General features: G+C 31.9%; 2 protein-coding genes across 2 annotated transcripts; one reads left to right on the top strand and one right to left on the bottom strand.

Moving 5' to 3' along the window:
* Nucleotides 1–6,197: 6,197 nt before the first annotated feature.
* Nucleotides 6,198–15,807, top strand: LOC110686441. The gene is made up of 5 exons (XM_021863063.1): nt 6,198–6,778; nt 6,855–6,966; nt 7,649–7,722; nt 7,829–8,860; nt 15,237–15,807. Exons 1-5 carry the CDS (start codon nt 6,563–6,565, stop codon nt 15,351–15,353), a joined length of 1,551 nt encoding a protein of 516 aa, XP_021718755.1. The 5' UTR covers nt 6,198–6,562; the 3' UTR covers nt 15,354–15,807.
* Nucleotides 15,808–20,740: 4,933 nt separating this feature from the next.
* On the bottom strand, nt 20,741–21,739 carry LOC110686345. The gene is made up of 2 exons (XM_021862937.1): nt 21,486–21,739; nt 20,741–21,377 (listed from the first exon to the last, which is right to left on the bottom strand). The coding sequence occupies exons 1-2, from the start codon at nt 21,737–21,739 to the stop codon at nt 20,741–20,743; spliced, it is 891 nt and encodes a 296-aa protein (XP_021718629.1).

Below are 21,739 nucleotides of genomic sequence, written 5' to 3'. Positions count from 1 at the left end.
TTGTCAGGAAATCATCCCTCTGTAGGCACCTCAAATGATTAAGAAGTATGCCAGTCATGTACTTGGTCTAATCTTCCTATGTTGCAAAACCAAGATAATTGGTGGTGGATCGGCAGCTACATCTTCTGTTGCTGCTGCAGCTTCTGTTGCATTATCTTATTTGTTAAACTGGCAGGTAAAACACGACGATAACTGGAAAGTGTCTCAGCTTTCTTTGAAAGTATAAGGCATAGTGTTATTTTTCTATTAGGCTAATTAGACTAAAATTTTCTGCTTTGAGTGACATTCATTTAGGAATGTATTTTAATCTAAAACAATCCAACAATACCCACACATTTTCTGTATTCTAGGTCTACATTGAGTTCATTCCAACCTACAGTCTAAGACAAATTTTCACTCTGCTTGTCAATAAATAAAGGTAACAATAAATTAGTTTAGGATATGACACTAAAGAATAGAGGAGGAAATGAAGGCATATAACGGTGTTATGAATTATCAAGACCAAAATAGTACACAATCAGAACCATGCAGAATGTGAACACAGAAAATCCACAAATTGTAATATTGCATTAAAGAAACATGTTCTCCATGTTCTTTTTCCTAGATGATTACATCAATGTACTCGCATACATAAGGCAAGAACACCACAAATTTATGTGGAAAACCCCTTTCACAAGCTACAAAAGTAGCGTGAAAAAATTATGGGATTGTAGTAACAGACCATCATTCAGATTGGAGGACCACAGTTCATCAACCATCTTTTTGAACCACATCAAATCAATCATTCACCAATAAATTGTAATCGCATAGATATTTCATGAATTGATGTCGGACTTGATCCTTGTATCTTATTATGTTCATAGTCAAAAAGTAGATGATGTTGGAACCCGACCATTCTTGTCTCTCTCACTTGTGTGTGTATTTTTATTGTCTTGTAACTTCTTTTGCGGAGATAGCACCTCTACGAATTGGCTTCATAATTTCAAGTATTGTATGTGTTGACTTAGGCTATGTTATGTTCACCTTATTTTCATTTATTTCAAGAAAAGCAAGTTCTTAAAAGGTCAATAAGTTTAGGTAAGTTGGATAGAACACAACCTTAATTAATGTTATAGATCATACACAGAGTATGAGTAGGATTTACAATCGAGGGAAAGGTGTTTGGTGCGGACCAATAATGCTAGAAATTCACATGATCCCTCTCTTGCTATTCTTAAAAATGCGATGTTTTATGGACAACAACAATCATAGCCTTAATTTCAAAAATAGGGTCTGCTAAATGAACCAATATTTTATCGTCTATACTCGTCAACCCTCTCCTTCCATTCCCTTCTGTCCAATATTAAATGCTCTTGCAAATCTAACTTCTTCATATCCTTAGTTCCTATATATTCAAGACAATATTTATGAAATTTATTTCAAATGTTATAAATGGAAATGTTTGCTTTACCATATTTCTAAGCTATACCTCGGAGATCAGGGTAAGACCAGTGGCGGAGCCACATAGGAACATGAAGGGACAGTTGTTCCCCCATTTAAAAAAAAATTAAAAAAAAAATTAAGGTAAACAAGAATAAATAGATTACATATACAACTTATATATCAAAGGTAAAATCTGGTCTGGTGGAGGGAAAATTTTTAATGTGAGAATGAAATGTAGGATAATTTAAGGATTGATGATGTAAGTAATGTTTTATTTTAGTAATATTTAATAGATTTAGATATATAAAGTATTATAAGTTTTCAAATTTTTAATTATTTTAAATAGAATTGGAGGGAAAATTTTTAGTGTGAAAATGAAATGTAGAATAATTTAAGGATTGATGATGTAAGTAATGTTTTATTTTAGTTATAGTTAATAGATTTAGATACATAAAGTATTATAAGTTTAATAATGTGTTATTTAATTATTGTCTTATTTAATTATATAATTATTTTATTAATAATGTGTTATTTAATTATTTTTTCTTAGTTGTGTATGAGATTGTTTTTTGACTCCTTTTAGTAAAGTTTTATTTTAGTTATAGTTAATAGATTTAGATATATAAAGTATTATTTTTTTTTTAGTAGTGTATGAGATTGTTATTGACTTGTTTTAGTAAAGTTTTATTTTAGTAATAGTTAATAAATTTAGATATATAAAGTATTATAAGTTTTCAAATATTTAATTATTTAATTATTAATTATTTAATTATTTTTAATGAATACATATGTTTAATTATTTTTAATGAATACATATTTTTTTGTATTTTTTTTCATTTTTTTAATTAATTATTAAGAATGTATTTGGATAGCAATGTTTTATTAAGAATGTGTTATTTAATTATTTTTAATGAATACATATTTTTGTATTTTTTCCATTTTTTTAATTATTTTTTTTAAAAGATTTTAATTATGTATTTAAGTATTTTTAATGAATATATATTTTTAATGAATATATATTTATTATTAATTTGTTTAAATGGAAATTGTATTTATTGATTATTGGGGATTATATAATATATGAAATTTGGCTCCCTGAATTACAAATTTTAACTCCGCTACTGGGTAAGACTAATGGTGTATTTGGATAGCAATGGTTGAGATTTGAAAGAAATGAAGTGGGAAAGAAAGGGAGGGTACGAAGGAAGAAGTGGGCTTGTATTTTCCAATCCCTCCAAAACTATTCAATTTTAGAAGAATTTGACATATTAATAGGACCAGTAGGAAATATGATCATTCCATTTCTCTAAGCTACCCTTTGCTTCACCCAATATATCCAAATAAATTAAATTGAATCCATCACTCTTGACCACATTGTGATAGACTGATAGTCATATTTGATTCTATTGTGAGTTACTAAGGTTTTACACATTGCACATTATTACTTTAATAATATTCACCAATCAAACTATATCGGAAAAAAGTACTCCCTTCGTGTTTTAAGTGTTATATTTTGACCAAACACGCATATCGAAACACAATTTTGACCTTTAATTTATCTAATTATATGTTAGTAAAATTATAGAAAAATTGATATTATGAAAGTATACATTATGCTGAATCCAACAATGTATTATAAAATAATATTTGTTTATAATATATTAGTAAAATAATCAAGTCAAAACTATTATGTGAAAAGTAAAAAAGAGTCAAAATGTTAAATGTAACACTTAAAAAAACGGAGGGAATAACACATTATAATATGGACAAAGAGTAGGGTTGTCAAAAGCTAACATGACACGATAACCCGACACAAAGTAAACGTGTTTGAGTTAAGAATTTTCGATCGACCCGTTTAAATACATAATTGGGTCAACACGAACCCAATACGAAATTAAACGGGTTAGGTTTAGGTTGAATTTTTCAACCAAAAACTGACACGCATAACCCGATTATATTAATGGATTGAATGTCAACCTATTAACCCGAATCCAACATACTAACTTGTCTATTAAAATAGTCAAAATAATTAGTTTTTTTAATAACCCTTCTTACTACATAATAGTCAAAATAATTAGTCAAAATAATATATATAATTTGGTACTATATATATTTTAGTAAAAACTTTTAGTGGGCAAAATTTTTGATTTGGGCGGGCAAATTATACTATTCTTTCACTTTAAAGTCTTCCATAGTCTTGACTTACCGTTACAAGTTAGTAACCCACCTTCTATTCTTATGCAACTCTTCCTTCACCTTGACCTTCTGTTGTATTTTTCAAAAATAAAGTATATGTTTTTTAATTTTAATATGAATATTAATTAGTTTATTATGTAAGAGCACTCTCACTTATGGGCAAAAAATGCCCATACGAGAATATCATGGTAAAAGTGATAATAATGGCATTCCACTCATGAGAAAAAAAAATGCCTATGAGGAGATTATCAAATGTCCATGGAAAAGGCAAAATTAAAATGCTACAGTAGTCATGGGCCCCATCACTTAAATCAAAAAATTAGATAGTTTAAGAGAGAGAAAATGTAGGAGAGATAATGTGATGTGAGGTTTTTTTTTAGCCCATGAGTGTGTGAGGACTTGTTAAAATAAAATGCATGTGAGAAGAAGTGGAAAAGAGGAGTGAGAAAGTGGGTAGAGAGAGAATGACATAGTTTTATTTTGACCATGAGTGAGAGTGGTCTAAACTATATAATGTCTTGCATGAATTAATAAAGATAAGTGGGTAAAAGGTTAAGCGGGTTAGATTTAGGTTAAGGATTTTCAACCCGTTTGATAAATGGGTTAGGTTTGAGTTAAAAGTTTATCAATTCGCTTAAAATTGACACAAACACGAACCTGACACCACACGACACGTTTAACAGCCCTAACAAAGAGCATGCATCTAATAGATCATCCAATGGTTGTTCTAACACTGAATATAAAAGAGAACTCATCTAAACCTCGAGAAGAAAATGATCAGTAAATTCTTGGTCTCTATAAATACCAAATTCAAGTGCGATATATTGGCAACTTAATGAACTGCGGTTAACATTATGTACATTCTTTTTAGAATTGTTATTGGTATATCGAATCGCCAACAAAGATACATTGGAAATGAATAACACTTTTATTTCATTACCTTTGAAGTACACCAGATGTTGATGTATTCTATCGATCAATTTAGACATGCCACGTCACTCTCATTAGATAAACAAATGTTATATACTTACTCTTGGCTTTTTTTTTTTAAAGGAAAGGTAGCTAGCTTGGCTTTTATTAGACTAAATCAATTTCCACCAAAGTAGTTAAGCTTTGGGGAAAAGAACCAATACAAATATACTCCTCATAGTTACCAGTATTCCATCGAGCAATACTATAACAATTGTATTACAAGACCTTTTAACATGAGAAAAGAATACAAGAGACGAAAACCAAGCTAGTCTTCAGTCTTCACACCAAATAGAGTGAACTAGAGAAAAATCCACATACTACTCTTCAGTCTTCACACCTTGAGTTACGACCATTGCATCACTCTCCACATGAACATTCAAGTAGCCCAACCTTCTCCCAAGATGTAACCCAAATCTAGTGGCTAACACCTTTTCGGGGGAGGTTATGTATATTCTTTTCTTTTTTGTGGCTACTAATAGTTGACCTATTTCATAACAAATCACAGCCCCAAGCCCAGCTTCGTTACCATCCCTAATGTGCGCATTTGTGTTAACCTTCACTCTTCCCTATACAGGTTGTTTCCAAGAAGATGACGACGGATGTACGGGCTGGCAAAAGACCTAAACTTGTGTTATTTTGCTAAAACACTTTGTTGTCTTAAGTAAACCTAAATTTCTGTTATTTATACAAATATTGTGTTATATTTTTGCTAAAACCTTGGTTATTTGTTAAAATGTTGTGGTATCTGACTTAAATCTTGTGCTATTTTTCTAAAAACATTGTAAATAATTTTAATTTTTGTAAACATTAGCTCGTGCTATTTTAAGCATAACTTGTGTTATTTATTATGTTGAACTTTGTGGTTTTTTTTGGTAAAATCTTATTTTATTTTGCTTAGACAATATGTTATCTTTTATTTATTTTTTTTTTTTAAGTTTCACTATATTAGTTCTAGGTCAAGTTTCGTCCCCAAATTTATATAATGCGTTCGATTCTTCATCTCTTCTTCAAAGTACATCTCCTTCCTTCAAATCAATGATCAAATTTAATTAAATTTTCTCAAAATAAAAAATCCAATTCGATATTTAGGGTTTTAATATTTCTGATTATTGTTCGAATTTGAACAATTAGCTCTTCAATTTAATTAAATTTCTTGATAATCAACTAACAAAAGATGAAATTTCTTGAATACAATGTTGTACCAAAAAGCTGTTTATCTGTGAACATGAAGAATTAAAAAAAAAAAAAATGCAAAACTGAACATAGGAAAAAATTAGGAGCAAACCAAAATGTTGACGTTTTGGACCTGCACAATACATTTTAACAAAGGAAAATGATAAATATAGCCATAAGAGCTATGTATAAGATGCTAAAAAAGGAAATATTGAAAATAAAGTAACATTAATTATACCGATTTGTGCGTGATTTTGTCATAAACTCTCAACTTATTTCCATTTCCGAAAGTATATTTAATGGTTATCTATAATCCTAAGGGTTACATATATCATTACACTTAAAAAAATTATAAAATAGAGCATAGAAAAAATCAAGATCACGGTTTGACATTTTGGAATACCACAGTACTTCAAGAGTGCCATAGAAATTGCGAAAAGTGAAGATGTCGCATTTAATACTTTTGTTAAATCAAGGTATTATTTGTCGAAAAAAATAACATTCAATAAATTTACTACTCCTTAGCTCACAAACTCAACAAAAATCAAGATATGTGAATATTTGATGTCAAATTTGCCCAGTTATTATAAAAACAAAAAAAAAGCTTACACAAATTCCGCTATAAATAGCAATCTAACCGTTGTTTCTTCACATCGTTTTAAAATTCTGTAAATCCGCCTTTTATATGTTTCCTTTCTACTAGCTCTCTCTTTCTCTTCTTTTCTGGGTTTCTTTGTTCATCTTCAACACCTTCAAATTCTCTCTCCTAAAAATTAATCCTAAACTAATACTATTAATTATGGTTTCAACAAGAAATCAGAAAAAGCAATCTCACCCTTCTTCAGATCACCAAAAATGGGAAATTATCTTCAATGCTCTTCAACAAATGCTTCGAAAACAAGCTTCCCAAATCGATACTCTCATCGAACAACGCCAAAGTCTACAAGAACGCATTCAACTTCAATATCAGCGTTGGAATTCTGATGTTCGCATGTTAGAAGATATTATTGCTCAGGTTTCTTTCACCCTTCAATTTCCCCCACTTTTGGTAATTAGGGTTTTTGAATTTATTGAGTTTTGTGATTTTGCAGAAGGAGAGACAATTGTCGTTGTCTGAATTTGAGAAAAGGGTTGAAATCTTTAAGGCCGATTTTCTGCTGGGTTCTAAGCAAAGGGAAGCATTGGTTAATAAGCGTAAATTAGGTATCTTTCTTTATGATAATTCTCATTAGGGTTTTTATTTACTCCGTATTAATTTATTTGTTTTTGTAAAAATGTTAACTGTATGATTGTTAGTTGTAACGGCATAATTTTATATTTCTCAAAGGGGCTGGATTTTAATATTTGGGTATGATTTTTCCCTTCATCTTACTTTTTAAAAGAATTAGAAATTCAGAAATTGTGAAAATTTATTCTGTTATTTCAATTTATTTGTTGGGGATATTTTAGTTTTTTTTTCGGAATTCTGAATTACCCTTTAAAGTTTGGAAGCAGTCAAATTTAATCTCTGCAATAATGCAGTTTGTGGAATAATACTTAATATCTGTTTTGATTTTTTTTGAAAATGTTTAGGTGTTAAAAAAAGAAAAAAATAAACGTTGGGAAACACTCACTTTATACATTTAAATGAAAAATTTTACTTAATTTTGTTCCCGCGAATCCTGTACCCATCATTTGTTGAGCTTCGTCATTGTAATTGAATGATTGTCCATCCTTATATAGTTCTATGTCTATGTTACTTCAAAGTTGTAAAATTTGATCCAACCATTTGCAAATGAAATTCAATTCATAATTTTATTTTTGATTTGCATCTTCTTTTTTCGCATTGTACTGGAAAACATGAAGTATTGTTTGTTGTTTAATGTTTAATGTTGATATAATGCAGAACATGCTGGGAGTGAGTTGGATGATTTTAAAGCCTGGTTTGACATTCTGTCTCATAGATGCCCCGATAAAGAGGTAAGGTGTATTGCAATCGCTATCTGTGAATCTGTGATTGCTGCTGGTAAATTGACTACCAATTGGTATCTTCTTGTATCTAACAATACCTTGTCTTGCCTTGTAGGATATGACTCCGGATAGAATATATGAAAGTCTGAAAGCAAATGGTGGACATATCATCTCTAACGAGGCATCGAAGCATCAAACTAAGCTTGAAAAGGAAGTGGCAACTCTAAAACATGAATATGAGAAGCTTTCTGTGAAACACATGTCTGATATATCTGCCCTCAAGGATGAAAACAAATTTGTTTGGAATCAATACAAGACGATGGAGGGTAAATACTCTGATCAACTGAAGACTAAGAATGATGAAGTTGCTCAAGCAAATGAGAAGATCACAAACCTCCTTAATAATATGGAACAACTGCAGTCGGCAAATGTAGAGAAGGATGAGACTGTTGCAACTCTAAGGGCCAAGGTCACTGAGGTAGAGGTTGAAGTGAACAAAAAAGATGGAGATATTTCCAGAATCTCAAAAGAATTAGAGTTGTTAACATCTACAAACACTGATGGTGTACCTTTGCTAAATCAGTGCTCTACTGAGTTTTCATCTTCTGGATTGAAAGTTAGAAGAAGCAGCAGAAAAAAAGAGAGTGCTGTTCTAAACGAAGAAGCAACTGCTGTTCAGCTACGGGCTACCATTTCAAGTTTGAGAGCCAAACTTATTGAGTTGGAAGCAGAGGGAAACCGAAAAAGTGAAGAAATTTTCAGACTGTCAAAGGAATCAAAGTTGCTAAGTTCGAAAACCCCTACTGTTATGCCTGTGTTAAAACGCTGCATGAATGAACCATCCTCTTCCAGCGGTAGGGGCAGAGGTAGAGGCAGGAAAGGTGGAACTGCTGCTGTGGAGGAAGAATCATCTTCTATGCAACTTGATGCTACAATTGCAACTCTAAAAGACAAAATCAGTGAGTTGGAGGCTCAGTCAAACCAAAAAAATGAAGAAATATCTGCACTATCTAAGGAATTAAAGTTAATTAAATCTAAAAGCGCTGCTGATACGCCACTTGTTTTAAACCATAGTCGGCCATCATCATCCAGGCTGAGAGTTAGATCAAACAGCACGGTTAGTGAGAGTGCATCTTTGAAGGAACAAGTAAGTAGACCTAGACTGTCATTTATCCCCTTTGCCTCCCCTCCCCTCCAAAAATTTGTGCAAAAGTACTTTTCATCTTGCATAAGCTCATGAACTTTTCCATTCTACAGGCACATTTCTTTTATACTTTATGTGCTCAATTGTCTCTGTTGTTTGCGCTGTCCCACAAAAGCTCATGAGATTGTGCTTTTAATATTAAAACATTCCTTTGTAGTAATTCCTTAATAACTTGTGGGAAACGTCTCCTGTATATGACTTCTATCCTGAAGTATTTTCAGACGTCTACGCCATTGTTTTTGGCTTGGAACAGTAGGTTACACGGGAAATTTATTGGGAATTCACATTTTGAAAATCAAAATACCTACCATGAATCTAGGTTAAACAGGAAGTTTATTGGTTATTTATTCCTCCAAAACTTGTTGGAGGGGCATACACTTTTTTTTTTTTTTTTCTTCATCGTAGGTTCAAGTAATGAACTAGGGGGTAATAGTTGTGTTATTACTTGAGTGGGAATTCACATTATGAAAATAACAATACCTACCATGAATCTAATTTGCACAGAGATGGGAACATATGTAAAAGGGACAGGAAACCAAAAATTTCACAAATTTAAGATATGAGATCATTGATATGACAAGGAATGACAATAAAATTTAAATATATGAATAGTTCTGAAAAAAATATTTGGACTCCCTTTTTTTTTTTTTTTTTAAAGCTACACTTGCTATTTTCGTCTTTTTTTTTTTTTTTTTAAAAGCTACACTTCCTCTTTTGGAAACCTTTACCATTTAATATTATATTTCTACCCACTAATGTTCCCCATTCACTCTTACTTTATAATTTCTCACTCTTCCAATGGTCCCACTCTCACACCACTTTACTTTTCAATAAAGTAATAACCCCACTATCTTTTTTTACTATTTTTTATTACCTTATCTACCCCACTAACATCTTTTTTTTTTTTATTTATTTTATTTTTTTTATTAAATCTCATAAAACTCCGCGCAACCCCAACTCTAGCTTTAAAAAAAAAAAAAAAACGGGGGGAGTAAGATTCACCTCCACAACATCAAAAGTGCTAACAAATGTACAAATGTGCAAAAATAAATATACAAGTAGTAAACTTTGAAAGTTAATGAACTAGAAACAATTTAGTTGGATGTAGACAATAGTTCAATTTACCATATTGGTATAAAGAAGTTCTTTTCTTCAAAAAAATAAACCTCTGAATATTCTGCGCAATCCCAACTCTAGCTTTAAAAAAAACTGGGGAAGTAAGATTCACCTCCACAACATCAAAGGTGCTAAAAAATGTACAAATGTGCAAAAATAAATATACAAGTAGTAAACTTTGAAAGTTAATGAACTAGAAACAAATTAGTTGGATGTAGATAATAGTTCAATTTACCAGATTGGTATAAAGAAGCTCTTTTCTTCAAAAAAATAAAAAAAGCTCTAACCACATTAATCCATCTGGTCATTTGGGCATATATATTTGTTGGAATGGAGAAATTCTGAATTGTGATTGCCTGACATAGTGATGTCTAATTCGAATTTTTTTGTTTAGCTGTACAATTATGTTTTCCATTTATATTCAGCTTTTATATATAAGGAAAGAAAGGGGGTCGTGAAAATTATTAGTATTTATAAGCTAGTGGCAACGCCATCAATTTAGGAAGGCTAAGAAGGAAGAAGCAATAATCTAGTAGCGACTCCATCAATTTAGGAGGGCTAAGAAGGAAGAAGCATTAGTAATTCTAGCAATAAGTGGCTTGTTTAATTGCCTTGGCATTGTTGATTTGTTTTTGGTGAAATTAGAGCATTGGTAGGAAGAAAAAAGGAGAGAGAGAGAAATGGGTATTTTTCTTAATTTAGGGGATAGGTTAATTAACTAGGGGAAGGAGGAAGAAGCAATGGTGATGCTAGAAATGATTGCCCTGCTTGTAGTGAAAATGAGATTTAGTGTTTGATGCTTTATCTCACAAGGAAATTGAAGTATTGGCTAGTAAAACGGTTGAAAGGAGAGAAAGAGAGAAAATGGGTTTAATTTGATATAGGCGATATAGGGAACTTAATTAAGCAAAGGAAGAAGCAACAGTGATACTAGTGATAAGGGCCCTGCTTGATTGCCTAGATGTTGTTGATTAATTTGGTGAAAATATGTTTTAGTTGTTTGAGACTTTGAGCTCACAAGGGATTCAGAGCATGAGCTAGTAGAATGGTTAAGAGAGGGAGGAAGAGTGAGAGAGAAAATAGGCTAATGAGGATAGCGATATCGGCAATAAATACCTTGCTTGATTGTCTTGGCATTGTCGATTTGTCTATGATGAAAATGAAGTTTAATTGATTGGGGCTTTAAGCTCACAAGGGATTTGGGTAGTAGAAAAGCAAAAAAGAAGAGAGAAATTGGTATCTGTCTAAATATAGGGGTAAAAAGGGGAATTAATTAGGCAAAGGAAGAAGAAGCAATATATTATTAGCAATAATGGCCTTCTTGATTGCCTAGGCATTGTTACTTTGTCTACTGTGAAAATGTGTTCTAGTTGTTTGAGGCTTTGAGCTTTAAAGGGAATTAGAGAATTGGCTAGTAGAACGGTGAAAAGGTAAGGGAGCGTGAGAGGAGTAGGGATCTGTTTTAAAGTAGGGAATTTTTAGCGATACTGACAATAACTGCCCTGCCTGGTTGACTTGTCATCGCTGATTTGTCTATGGAAAAGATGAGCTATAGTTGTTTGAGGCTTTGAGCTCACAAGGGACTTAGTGAATTAGGTAGTAGAAAAGTTAAAAAGAGCAGAGAAATTGGGATGTGTTTGAATATAGTTAAAACAAATTACAATTTTCAGGGTAATAGGAAGTAAAGGGACTAAAGACGCGTGCCCGATTTAATATAGGCTCAAATGAGCAATTCCACACCCCCCCCTTTTTTTTTCCACACTTTAGTTGTCAACTACAACACTGAATGTACATTAACAGTTGTCAATGGTCAACACAATCTAAAACAGCTCACATGGCTTATTAATCAAAAGTTTCGTGTAGTGGTACAAAATGCACGTCCACAAGATGTCTTTAAACTTTCTAGCTGTCCCAAATTTTCTTCACATATCCTAATCTCCCTCTAGTTCCTCATACCAACCTATTAGTGGACTTTCAGGTACTCAAGACATCTGTTGCTAAAAGAATAAAGTTGAAAATTAGAATTACTGAAGTCAAATTGTAACTTGAGGAATTATTTTAGCCTTTGTTTCTTCAGGCTTATCAATATTGTATAAGCCCCGATTGGTTTTTGTATGTATACAGAACAAGAGAAAGTATTCACAATTTAATTTGCAATTAGTCACCCCAAATTTGTAGAGTTGTAGACATTACAACAATTGTAAACTAAAGCTCAATCTTTTTTAATCTTGGCTTTTCACATACACCCTCCGTTTTCTTTTGAAGTACTCAATTACAGAAGACTCTTGTTGTAAGCAAAAGATGGATAAAGTAAGAGTCTATAAAGAAGTGTAACTATTGTATAATAAGGGGATAAGAATATAAGATGGTAAACTTTGTTTGTTAAATAAAGACTAAAGCAGAAGTATGTACTTCAAATAAAAAAAATAAAATGGAACGTGGTACATCAATATAAAACAAAGGGAGTACTATACAAGAGCTTTTGGAGACATTCATGAAACATCATTTAAGCTTTCATTATTCCCTTTGAATTTAAGTGCATCAGTTTAACCGCACAAATTATAGGAGGGTGATTTGAACGAAGTGAAATGTTGTACTGCCTACGTGTTTTAATAAATGTTACACTTTGACCAAACATGCATGTCGAGACACGACTTTAACCATTAATTTATCTAATTATATGTTAGTAAAATTATAGGAAAATTGATATTATAAAAGTATACATCATAATGAATCCAAAAATGTATTGTACAATAACATTTGTTTTAATTATTAGTAAATTAATCAAGTCAAAACTATTATGTGAATAGTAAAATAAAGTCAAAGTGTAACCCTTATTAAAACACGGAGAGAGTAAGTGAGATTTGTTTGGGAATCAAAAATAATAAGAAAGAGATATAATAGGTAAATAGTTTTTTCAAAAGTAAGGGATGTAAAAAAGGAAAAAAAAAAAAAAGGAGTGGAGAGAGATATTTGTAAAAGAAAAACAATAGTAGATTACAAAAGAGAAAGTGATGCACTTAAAGAAATGGCCAATTATAGGAATTGATGCACATACAAAGACTGACCGATTATAGGAAGTGCACTTTTGGAGTATATCTTTGGCATTTGATTTATTAAAATATATGTTGAAGAAGAATAATTAGTGCCATGGTTTAGGATTGTTGCCTATGGTACAGAGTTGAGGATCTTTAAGAAATTAGTCAGCCAAGGTGTATATGAGCATTGCATATATCTAACATGTTCAATATAGATTCTGGCTGAGAAGTCCAAACCAACTATGGTAAAGGGCACGTGAACTGTTTTACACAGTTGACAGGGTTCAGAGAGAGGTGGCAAATCTTGGGTGTTACACAGTTAGAAAGACTCATGGAGGCAGTATCATCTAGGTTCCAGCAGTTGTCATGTTACTGCAGTATGATCCCCCTTTGATTCTGAGCAGTGTGCTTTAGGTTATCTATCTTTGGAATCTTGTGGGTTAGGGTTCTGTGTCAAATGAGGCCTTGATTGGATGCAACTTCTTGTAAAAACCTGATGGCATTAGCTTGGTTAAGTAGTTATTGGGGTCTGTTATGCAATTTCAGATCATTTTTGTTATGTGCTTTGTGTGAAAACCAAATGTTGGGTTCTGATGGGATCAAAACTGGAATATGAAGGCTTAGTGAAGCACATGAGCCCAAATTAGGAAATTACTTCACATATCGGGGACTGCGGCTGTTTTTATTCTGATAGAAAAATGTAGGTTTCCAGGAACAAGGTATTCCTCAAAGGCTCAAACATTTTATGCAAGTTAAATGACATTTTACAAATCATTTGCACAAAGCCTGTGTCTATGAAGTAAAAATAAAACCTAAGAAGATAGAATCTTCCCATTAGCCCATCTATCAAATCTCACCATAAGACATGTCTCACTATGTTGATGCAAACCATAGTTCTACTTCTACCGCTGAAGTTTGGGGCTTTACATTGCTGTTTTGATATCTTATGGTTTTTTATATCGCCCCAGAATGGAAGACTTTCCATAGTATCTGTATATGAAATATATTTTTTAATTTATGTTGAACTAGTTTCAATATAATGCCCAGCAGTCTCGCATACTAATAGCTGTAGATGGTTTTGATTGGATATGACTTGGGGGAGGAGAATGGGAGAGAACTATTTCTTCCCTTTCTAATAATAGATCTATCCTTCAAATGCTAGAAAGGTTTACACTATGTCTGGATGATTATAGTGAAGGGAAAGGGAGGAGATGGAAAAAGAGGGAAGAGAAAGGGAGGGGTGAGGGGAGGGAGAGAGTGATGTTCCATTTTCCTCCCAACTCTCTCCAACAATGTTGGAGGGATTTGGTTTATTGAAATGTCTTATCCAATTAAGGGAAATTATATCTCCCTTTTCCTCCAAATTTTCCTATCCAAACATAGTGTTAGAAAAACGATGCAAGCTCATTCTTTCCCTTAACTCCCCATTTTCCCCTTCCTAAACATACTGGACCAGGGCCTTTTTGGTCTTGGTGAACTAGACCAGTTGCTCGGAAAGGAGAAGTACAAGTTTCATGATCTAAATTTCTCAATAAAATTTGGGATTACTGGAGTTCAGATATTCTACTGTGGTTTCACCTCTATGATCCTAGTAGAAAATTTGGATTTAGGTGCTGAGAGTTTGCTCATTTTATGATGAGTGTGATTCTGGATAATAGTGAATCGTCAAATATATGAGAACTATTTTTCTATAACTTGGACACTTAGTGAAAACTAATACCATTTTGGTAAAATCAATTTTGGTTTTTATATGGAATTATATCATCTAGAGGGTAATAGACACGAGGGTGGTAAATATGTTCGTTCCTTACACGTGTGTTTCCTTCTGGGTATGTAGCAGGCAAATGGATGTTCGCAGTGATTTTGGAGTAATGGTTAAATCAATTATGTTTTCCTGAACCAAACTAGTTTTGATTCAGTTCTAGATGAACAGTACTCTCTGAGGGGAGGATGAGCAGGAGGGAGGTTATACGCTTATGCCTTGCAGTCATGTATGTTTGGTTTTGCGGTTATATAGCAGGTTGTCTAATGGTTGTTCCCAGTGAATAGTTTATATAGTATTGTTTGAAACAATTTTGTTTTCCTGAACTAAACTAGTTTTGAAATTCAGTTCCATGATGTGTGCTCTCTAAGCGTACCTCTTTTTTTTTTTCCTCTATAACCAGAGTGGTTCACGGTCTAAGAGAAAGCGAGATGTTATCTGTATTGAGGAAACACCAAGGTTATTCACATCCCAGTTCAAAATCCCAAAATTGAGGAGCCAATCTCCTCATGGAAGATGACATTCCTTGCTGCCTCACTTGTTTCTCCAGGAAGGGAGAAATTTGTACAGATATCCATTAGGCTCATATTTTTTGTAGTGGATTTGTTATTTAGCCGTAATTATGAGTCCTCTTTTCTACAACGAGTAATATGTAATGTTAATACTTCCCGTCTGCTTCGAGAAAAATATAGATTAGAGCTGTAGATTTTTGTAAAAGCTCTGCCTCCGTCTGTCTTTCTCAAAAAAAACCAGATGATCCCTGTTGTTGTACCAAGTTAGGCAACTATTGTAAGCTGTAAGCTGATTCTTTTGTGTGTAGACAAGAATTACTCTGTAAATGCAATTATCATCTTGTTATTGTACCAAGTTAGGCAACTATTGTAAGCTGTAAGCTGATTCTTTTGTGTGTAGACAAGAATTACTCTGTAAATGCAATTATCATCTTCCAGGGTGTGCAAAGTTCTGTATCCAAATTTTCACTTGTATTATATGGTGTTCCTTTACTTTTCTTTCTTTTACAAGCCTGTTGTGTGGCTCCGGGGTAAAAAAAAAAAAAAAAAAAAAAAAAAAAAAATTTCTTGACCAGCTAACATTAGCATACCATTGAATGCCTTTGCTGCTGTCCTTAACTTTATAATATGGAGTCTCACTGGTGACGGGATGATTATCCGTGGCGCCAAGCCTGTGTCCTCTGTCATGAACTCATGATTTACCTTGAATGATTCAGTTAATAGAGGGTTTTACATCTCTTTGGATTGTCATGAACTTATAGTGGAGCTTGTGGTACTTATTGCTTATTTTACACCTGTTGGTTGTTATTTGTTTTCTTTTTGGTCTTTTGTTTTTTTAATTGCATAAAAAATTAATATTATACAACATTTGTTTTAGAATAAGTGTATTACTTACCGGTATACATATCAATGTACATTTTTATAAAATCATGAAATATGCTTACTTTCATTATGCTAACCTTTTTTATTTCTTAATAATATATAATTACAAATATTAAAGGTCAAAGTTATGCATTGATGTGTATTGGTCAAAGTGTTATTATTATAAAATAAAGGGAGTACATTATTAGAGGGTTTGTCTAACATTTTTCGGCAGTTGCACAACCTATTTAAGCGAATGGAGAATATTAAACCAAATTTTTAGACTTCATCTTTTCAACTAATTAAAATATAAAAAGATTTTCGTCAAAAAAAAAAATAAAAATAAAAAGATTATCATTTTATTCATTAGAATAGTTTTATTAATAAAGAATAATTTAGGGCTTATTTTGTGTCCTCATGGGCACATGTAAGAAAATACGTATAAAGTAAAAACTTATATCGATTACTATTTGAATATACACTAGATAATTCCCGAGCCATTGTCGGTTTTTAGAGAAATATAGCACAATAGTCAATAATAATAATAATAATAATAATAATAATCTCTTAAAAAAATATTATAATAATGAATAAATATAATAATGTTAAATATGGAAGAGAAATAAAGAGAGATAGGAGAAAAATTGGGGAGAGAATAAAATAGTTTCTCTTATTCCATAGAGTGGGGTATATATATACATACAATATAACAAGGGTTTGCTTAGATAACAATAAACCCTAGATCTAGAATATTCCGGAATGATAAGTGGAGGATAATGGATATCCATACAATATTTCATAACACTCCCCCTTGGATGTCCATTATCGAAGAGTGTGCCTCGTTAAAACCTTATTAGGAAAAACCCTGTGGGATGAAAACCTAATGAAGGAAAAAGAGTATAACATTCTTCGTAATACGCTCAAGATGCCGCCTCATTAAAAACCTTACCAGGAAAACCCAATGTGGGACAAAACCATGGTCAAGGGAAAAAGAGTGCAGCGCGTATTGTCTTCCCCTGATGAATACATAACTTGAGATCTTCTAGTGCCGCAACAATATATGAATCCAATATAGTTGGATATCTTCTAATATGTAGTAAAATATCATTCGTTGGTCTTTGATCCTCCTAAACTTAAATTGCATCTTCAAGTCTTCAAGTGAACATGTGAAGTGTCTTCATTCACCATACATGTATTTATCTCTACATCATTCCAAACCTCTGTTTGAATAAAGTTACTTAAAAGTTAAACTTATGCGGTTAGACCTTCTTCTGGAGGTCGTGAATAATAGAAATATGATCATTATATGATCAAACATTCATTAATAATAATTTGATGACAAAACTTGATATTATTAATGTCGTTCTTCAATCTTATTTGAATTATAATATAACACATGTAATTTGATACGCTAATCATGGTCTTCTGGACCATAAGAAAACATTCTCACGCATTAAGTATTCCATTGATATTCTTTAGACATTTCATAATTGACACGATAGCTCTCTTGCAAATACAAAAGCAAATCTCACTAACTTTCATATGCTCAAACTTCATGTTGAGATGTCAATGATGTATTCACATAGACTTTTTAAAAGTTTGATAATAATTGCAATATTCAAGATATAAAATTTGTAGGGCTATAAATACGTTGCATATAAGTTCTTCGGGAACTTTTCTTACATGATTCATAAAGAATATTAGATCAACATCACATATAATTTCATCATAATTATAAGCCCGTTGGAATATAAATATGTCTTTCTAATTTTTCATTTAAGTTGTAAATATGCCTTACTATACCTTGAATGAACATGCACAAACACCACAAATATTATATAGAAACTAATGCATGCAATATGAGATATAGAAAACATGATAACATATTAAACAAAATATACAATAAGTAATGCATCTAACAACTACTGACATATGCAATGAACAATCCGTTAACCTATGACTCATACATGCATATAAACATACATAAGACTCAAAATAATGCAAGACATTGTATAGTGTGGATTTAAAATCCATATTTCATTGGACTTCTGGTCCATGATAAACTTTTGATCGTTATCATTATGTCGACATCAAAATGGACATATATATTTCAGATCCCTTATTCACTAGTCCATTCTATTATGCATATGCATATTATTTATCGGTTCCCTTGTGTACCGGTATCATAATATTCCTTTAACGTACATTTCGCATGCTATTTTACTATGATATCTTAATACATTTCTTATTGGTACCATCATAACTTCCTTACATCATAGGCCATCTATTGTAATAATTCAGATATCTATACCACTTTTAGGGCATTTCATACACTATGGTATTTATATACTATTACGCTATTAGTGTTAACTGTACTATCTTGCCATATATCATATCCATTAGAGATATCTTTATTTTGGAACCGATCATACAACCTACACTTCAGGTGTAGTGATTCAAATATAATTGGCAAGATTTTATCTCAATGTATACACATAATATGACCAAAAAGTATTTTCAACGCTATGTAACATGAGTCATAACTAAATACAAATCAAATCATACATGTGCAACATATATTGATAATATATAGACAAAAGTTGGCATATAACTTTTCAAACTACCTTTATAGGGATCATCGATTATATTTTTCGATCTTTCTAACTTTTGCTAATTCTTCTCTCCCTAAGTTGGTAAAATATCTCATTTATAGGGGCGTCTAATTTTATACCAACTTAGTATAAAAATTTGTATTAAAATTCATTTCATGGGAGGATCATAATCAAGAAAATTTATCTCTCGGGAGAATTATATTAAACAAGCTTTTATCTCTTCTAGAGAGAAATCTTAAAGAAAAATCATTTCTTCATTAGCTATACATTGCATAACGCATATGTATTTATTATTAATTTTTTCATAATTTGTTCTCTTCAGGATATCAATATCAATGGGGAGACATATGTTGTGCAGTTGAATTTCCTTCTTTTCCAATTTCTTATGTGCTGACATACAATAGCCCCAATCAATAGAATTGTTATACAAATATAAACTTGATTGTAATTCTACTAGGTGATGATCTTCTAGACCACTAGAAACCTTGATAGTATGATACTAATTAAATATTCAGAATTTCCTCATACAACTTGTATTTGGTGAGCTTCTGGTCACCAACATGTGACAACATATAAGTTATTCTGGTGAACTTCTAGTCACCTATTACTCTTTCGTATGAAAATTTATTCAAAACGAATATATTATCTCTTGAAATTTTCTTCAACACAAATCATTAAAAATTACAATCCAAATATAGTTTAATCTCAATGTTATGTCTTGCCATTCAATTCATTTCATATATCTAACATTGAGAGAGTGTCAGCACATTATCAAATGAAGCTTCAGGTTTCCATAACGGGTATTTATTGAACCTGGATGGCCTAATTTAATTATCACATCCAATCATTTATCTAAATTTATATTATGGTTAGTTTTCCAACACTGGTGATCACTTTATGAGACATAATATGATGTGATATTAGAACACCAACATGTGTTTCTTTATATAATTGGCAAGACAATCGACTAATACTTGATCCAAGATTTTATACTCTGCTGGAGCTTTGACTATAATCTTGGACATGCTAAGCTTGTTGGATAATTCTATACTCTTCTAGAGTACTCTATATAATCATGGTATATATCCATTTTACTAAATATAATCTCTTATAAAGATCTATCAAAATGTATCGCTTCCTCAAATTTGCTATTATTAATAATTGCTCTTTTCCCGATTCAAGATTCTTATATTTTGTTTTGGAACCTATTGAAATACCACGCTTTAGGCGTGCTTTAGGTTCATTAGAAATTGATGTTTGTTTTCCTTCTGCGACATCAGTTTTAATTGGAGCATTTACATTTGGTATATAGATAAATAATGACATCTATTCATATCCATCTTCAGGATGGTATCATTTTGAAATATATTAATTTAACATGTGGCCACTTTTATTAAATAAAACGTTAATATTTAAGTTAATGTATGTACCAAACTGACCATCAATATATATTTATTATTTATGTGCAAGAATTACATAAAATAATGAAATAAATACTATCTCCCCCTAATCCTTGCATGTGGGGGAATTAAATTAATCCAACTACTTTAAATCTCTTGCACCTTTTTAAGCCATAAATTCTTTTATCAATGCATGTATCAAGCAAAGTAAAATGATTTTTATAAAACTCATATTCGTTCCTCTTGCCTAATTATATGAATTTTTATACTAAAATTCTCAAATTAATATTTTTTTTAATAGAATTTAAGGAACTAAAATAAGATTCACTAAACCAAATAACTTAAATTAATAAATGACTGATAATAATAATAATGAAATATGCGAAACGTAAAAATGTCCAAATACATAAATTGTTCAAAAACAAATGTTCCATAAAGCATAAAGTCATAGTACTTAGATGAAATTCTATAATAAATGCAAGCTAATTAATAGAGTTTATACGCCAATGGGACATAATTTATTCAATTATTTTCTTCAGGATTAAGAAAGAAATCAGCCGTTTCCAGGTGAGTTGTATCACCGTAACCAAAATCACCTTCGCCATCCTCGTACACCAAATTTGTTTCCACTTTCTTTCCTTTCTGTTTGATTGATTGTTGATAGAGGTCTACTAGATATTTTGGTGTGCGAAACACACGAGACCAATGGCCTTTTGCTCCACAACGGTAGCATATATTTTCATTTTTATCCTTCTCATTCTTATTTCCATCTTTATTGTCCCACTTCTGGTGAGAGTATGAGTTCCTAAAATGACCACCTCGACCACGATCATGTCCACGTCCACGGCCGCGACCACGGCCTCGACCACGACCGCTGGCGTGATCTCTAGCCTTTTGCTCTTTCCCACTATGGGATGTCGCATTTGCTTCAGGGAATGGAGTAGAGCCAGTTGAGCGTGATTCATGATTTTTTATTAATAGTTCATTATTTTGCTCGGCCACAAGGAGACAAGATATCAATTCAGAATATTGTGTAAAACCCTTTTCACGATATTGTGTCTGCAGGACAACATTGTTTGCATGAAAAGTAGAGTATGTTTTTTCTAACATTTCTGCATCCGTGATTTTCTCTCCACATAATTTTAATTGTGATGTAATTCTAAACATGGCTGAGTTGTATTCACTCACATACTTAAAGTCTTGTAATTTTAAATGTAACCAGTCATAACGAGCTTTTAGTAATACCACAGTTTTCTAGTGGTCATACCTTTCCTTTAGATTACTCCAAAGGACTTGTGGGTCTTTAACAGTCAAGTACTTAGTCTTAAGGCCTTCATGAAGGTGATGGCGAAGGAATAACATAGCTTTAGCCTTATCTTGGCTTGTTGCAGTGTTGTTTTCTTTAATAGTATCACCAAGTCGCTTTGCATCTAAATGTATTTCAGCATCTAACACCCAAGACAGATAGTTGTTTCCAGTAATATCAAGAGCAACAAATTCGAGTTTTGCAAGGTTTGACAT

This window comes from Chenopodium quinoa, unplaced genomic scaffold, assembly GCF_001683475.1.
Source record: "Chenopodium quinoa cultivar QQ74 unplaced genomic scaffold, ASM168347v1, whole genome shotgun sequence".
Lineage (NCBI taxonomy): Eukaryota > Viridiplantae > Streptophyta > Magnoliopsida > Caryophyllales > Amaranthaceae > Chenopodium > Chenopodium quinoa.
This window is presented reverse-complemented; position numbering and strand designations above follow the sequence as displayed.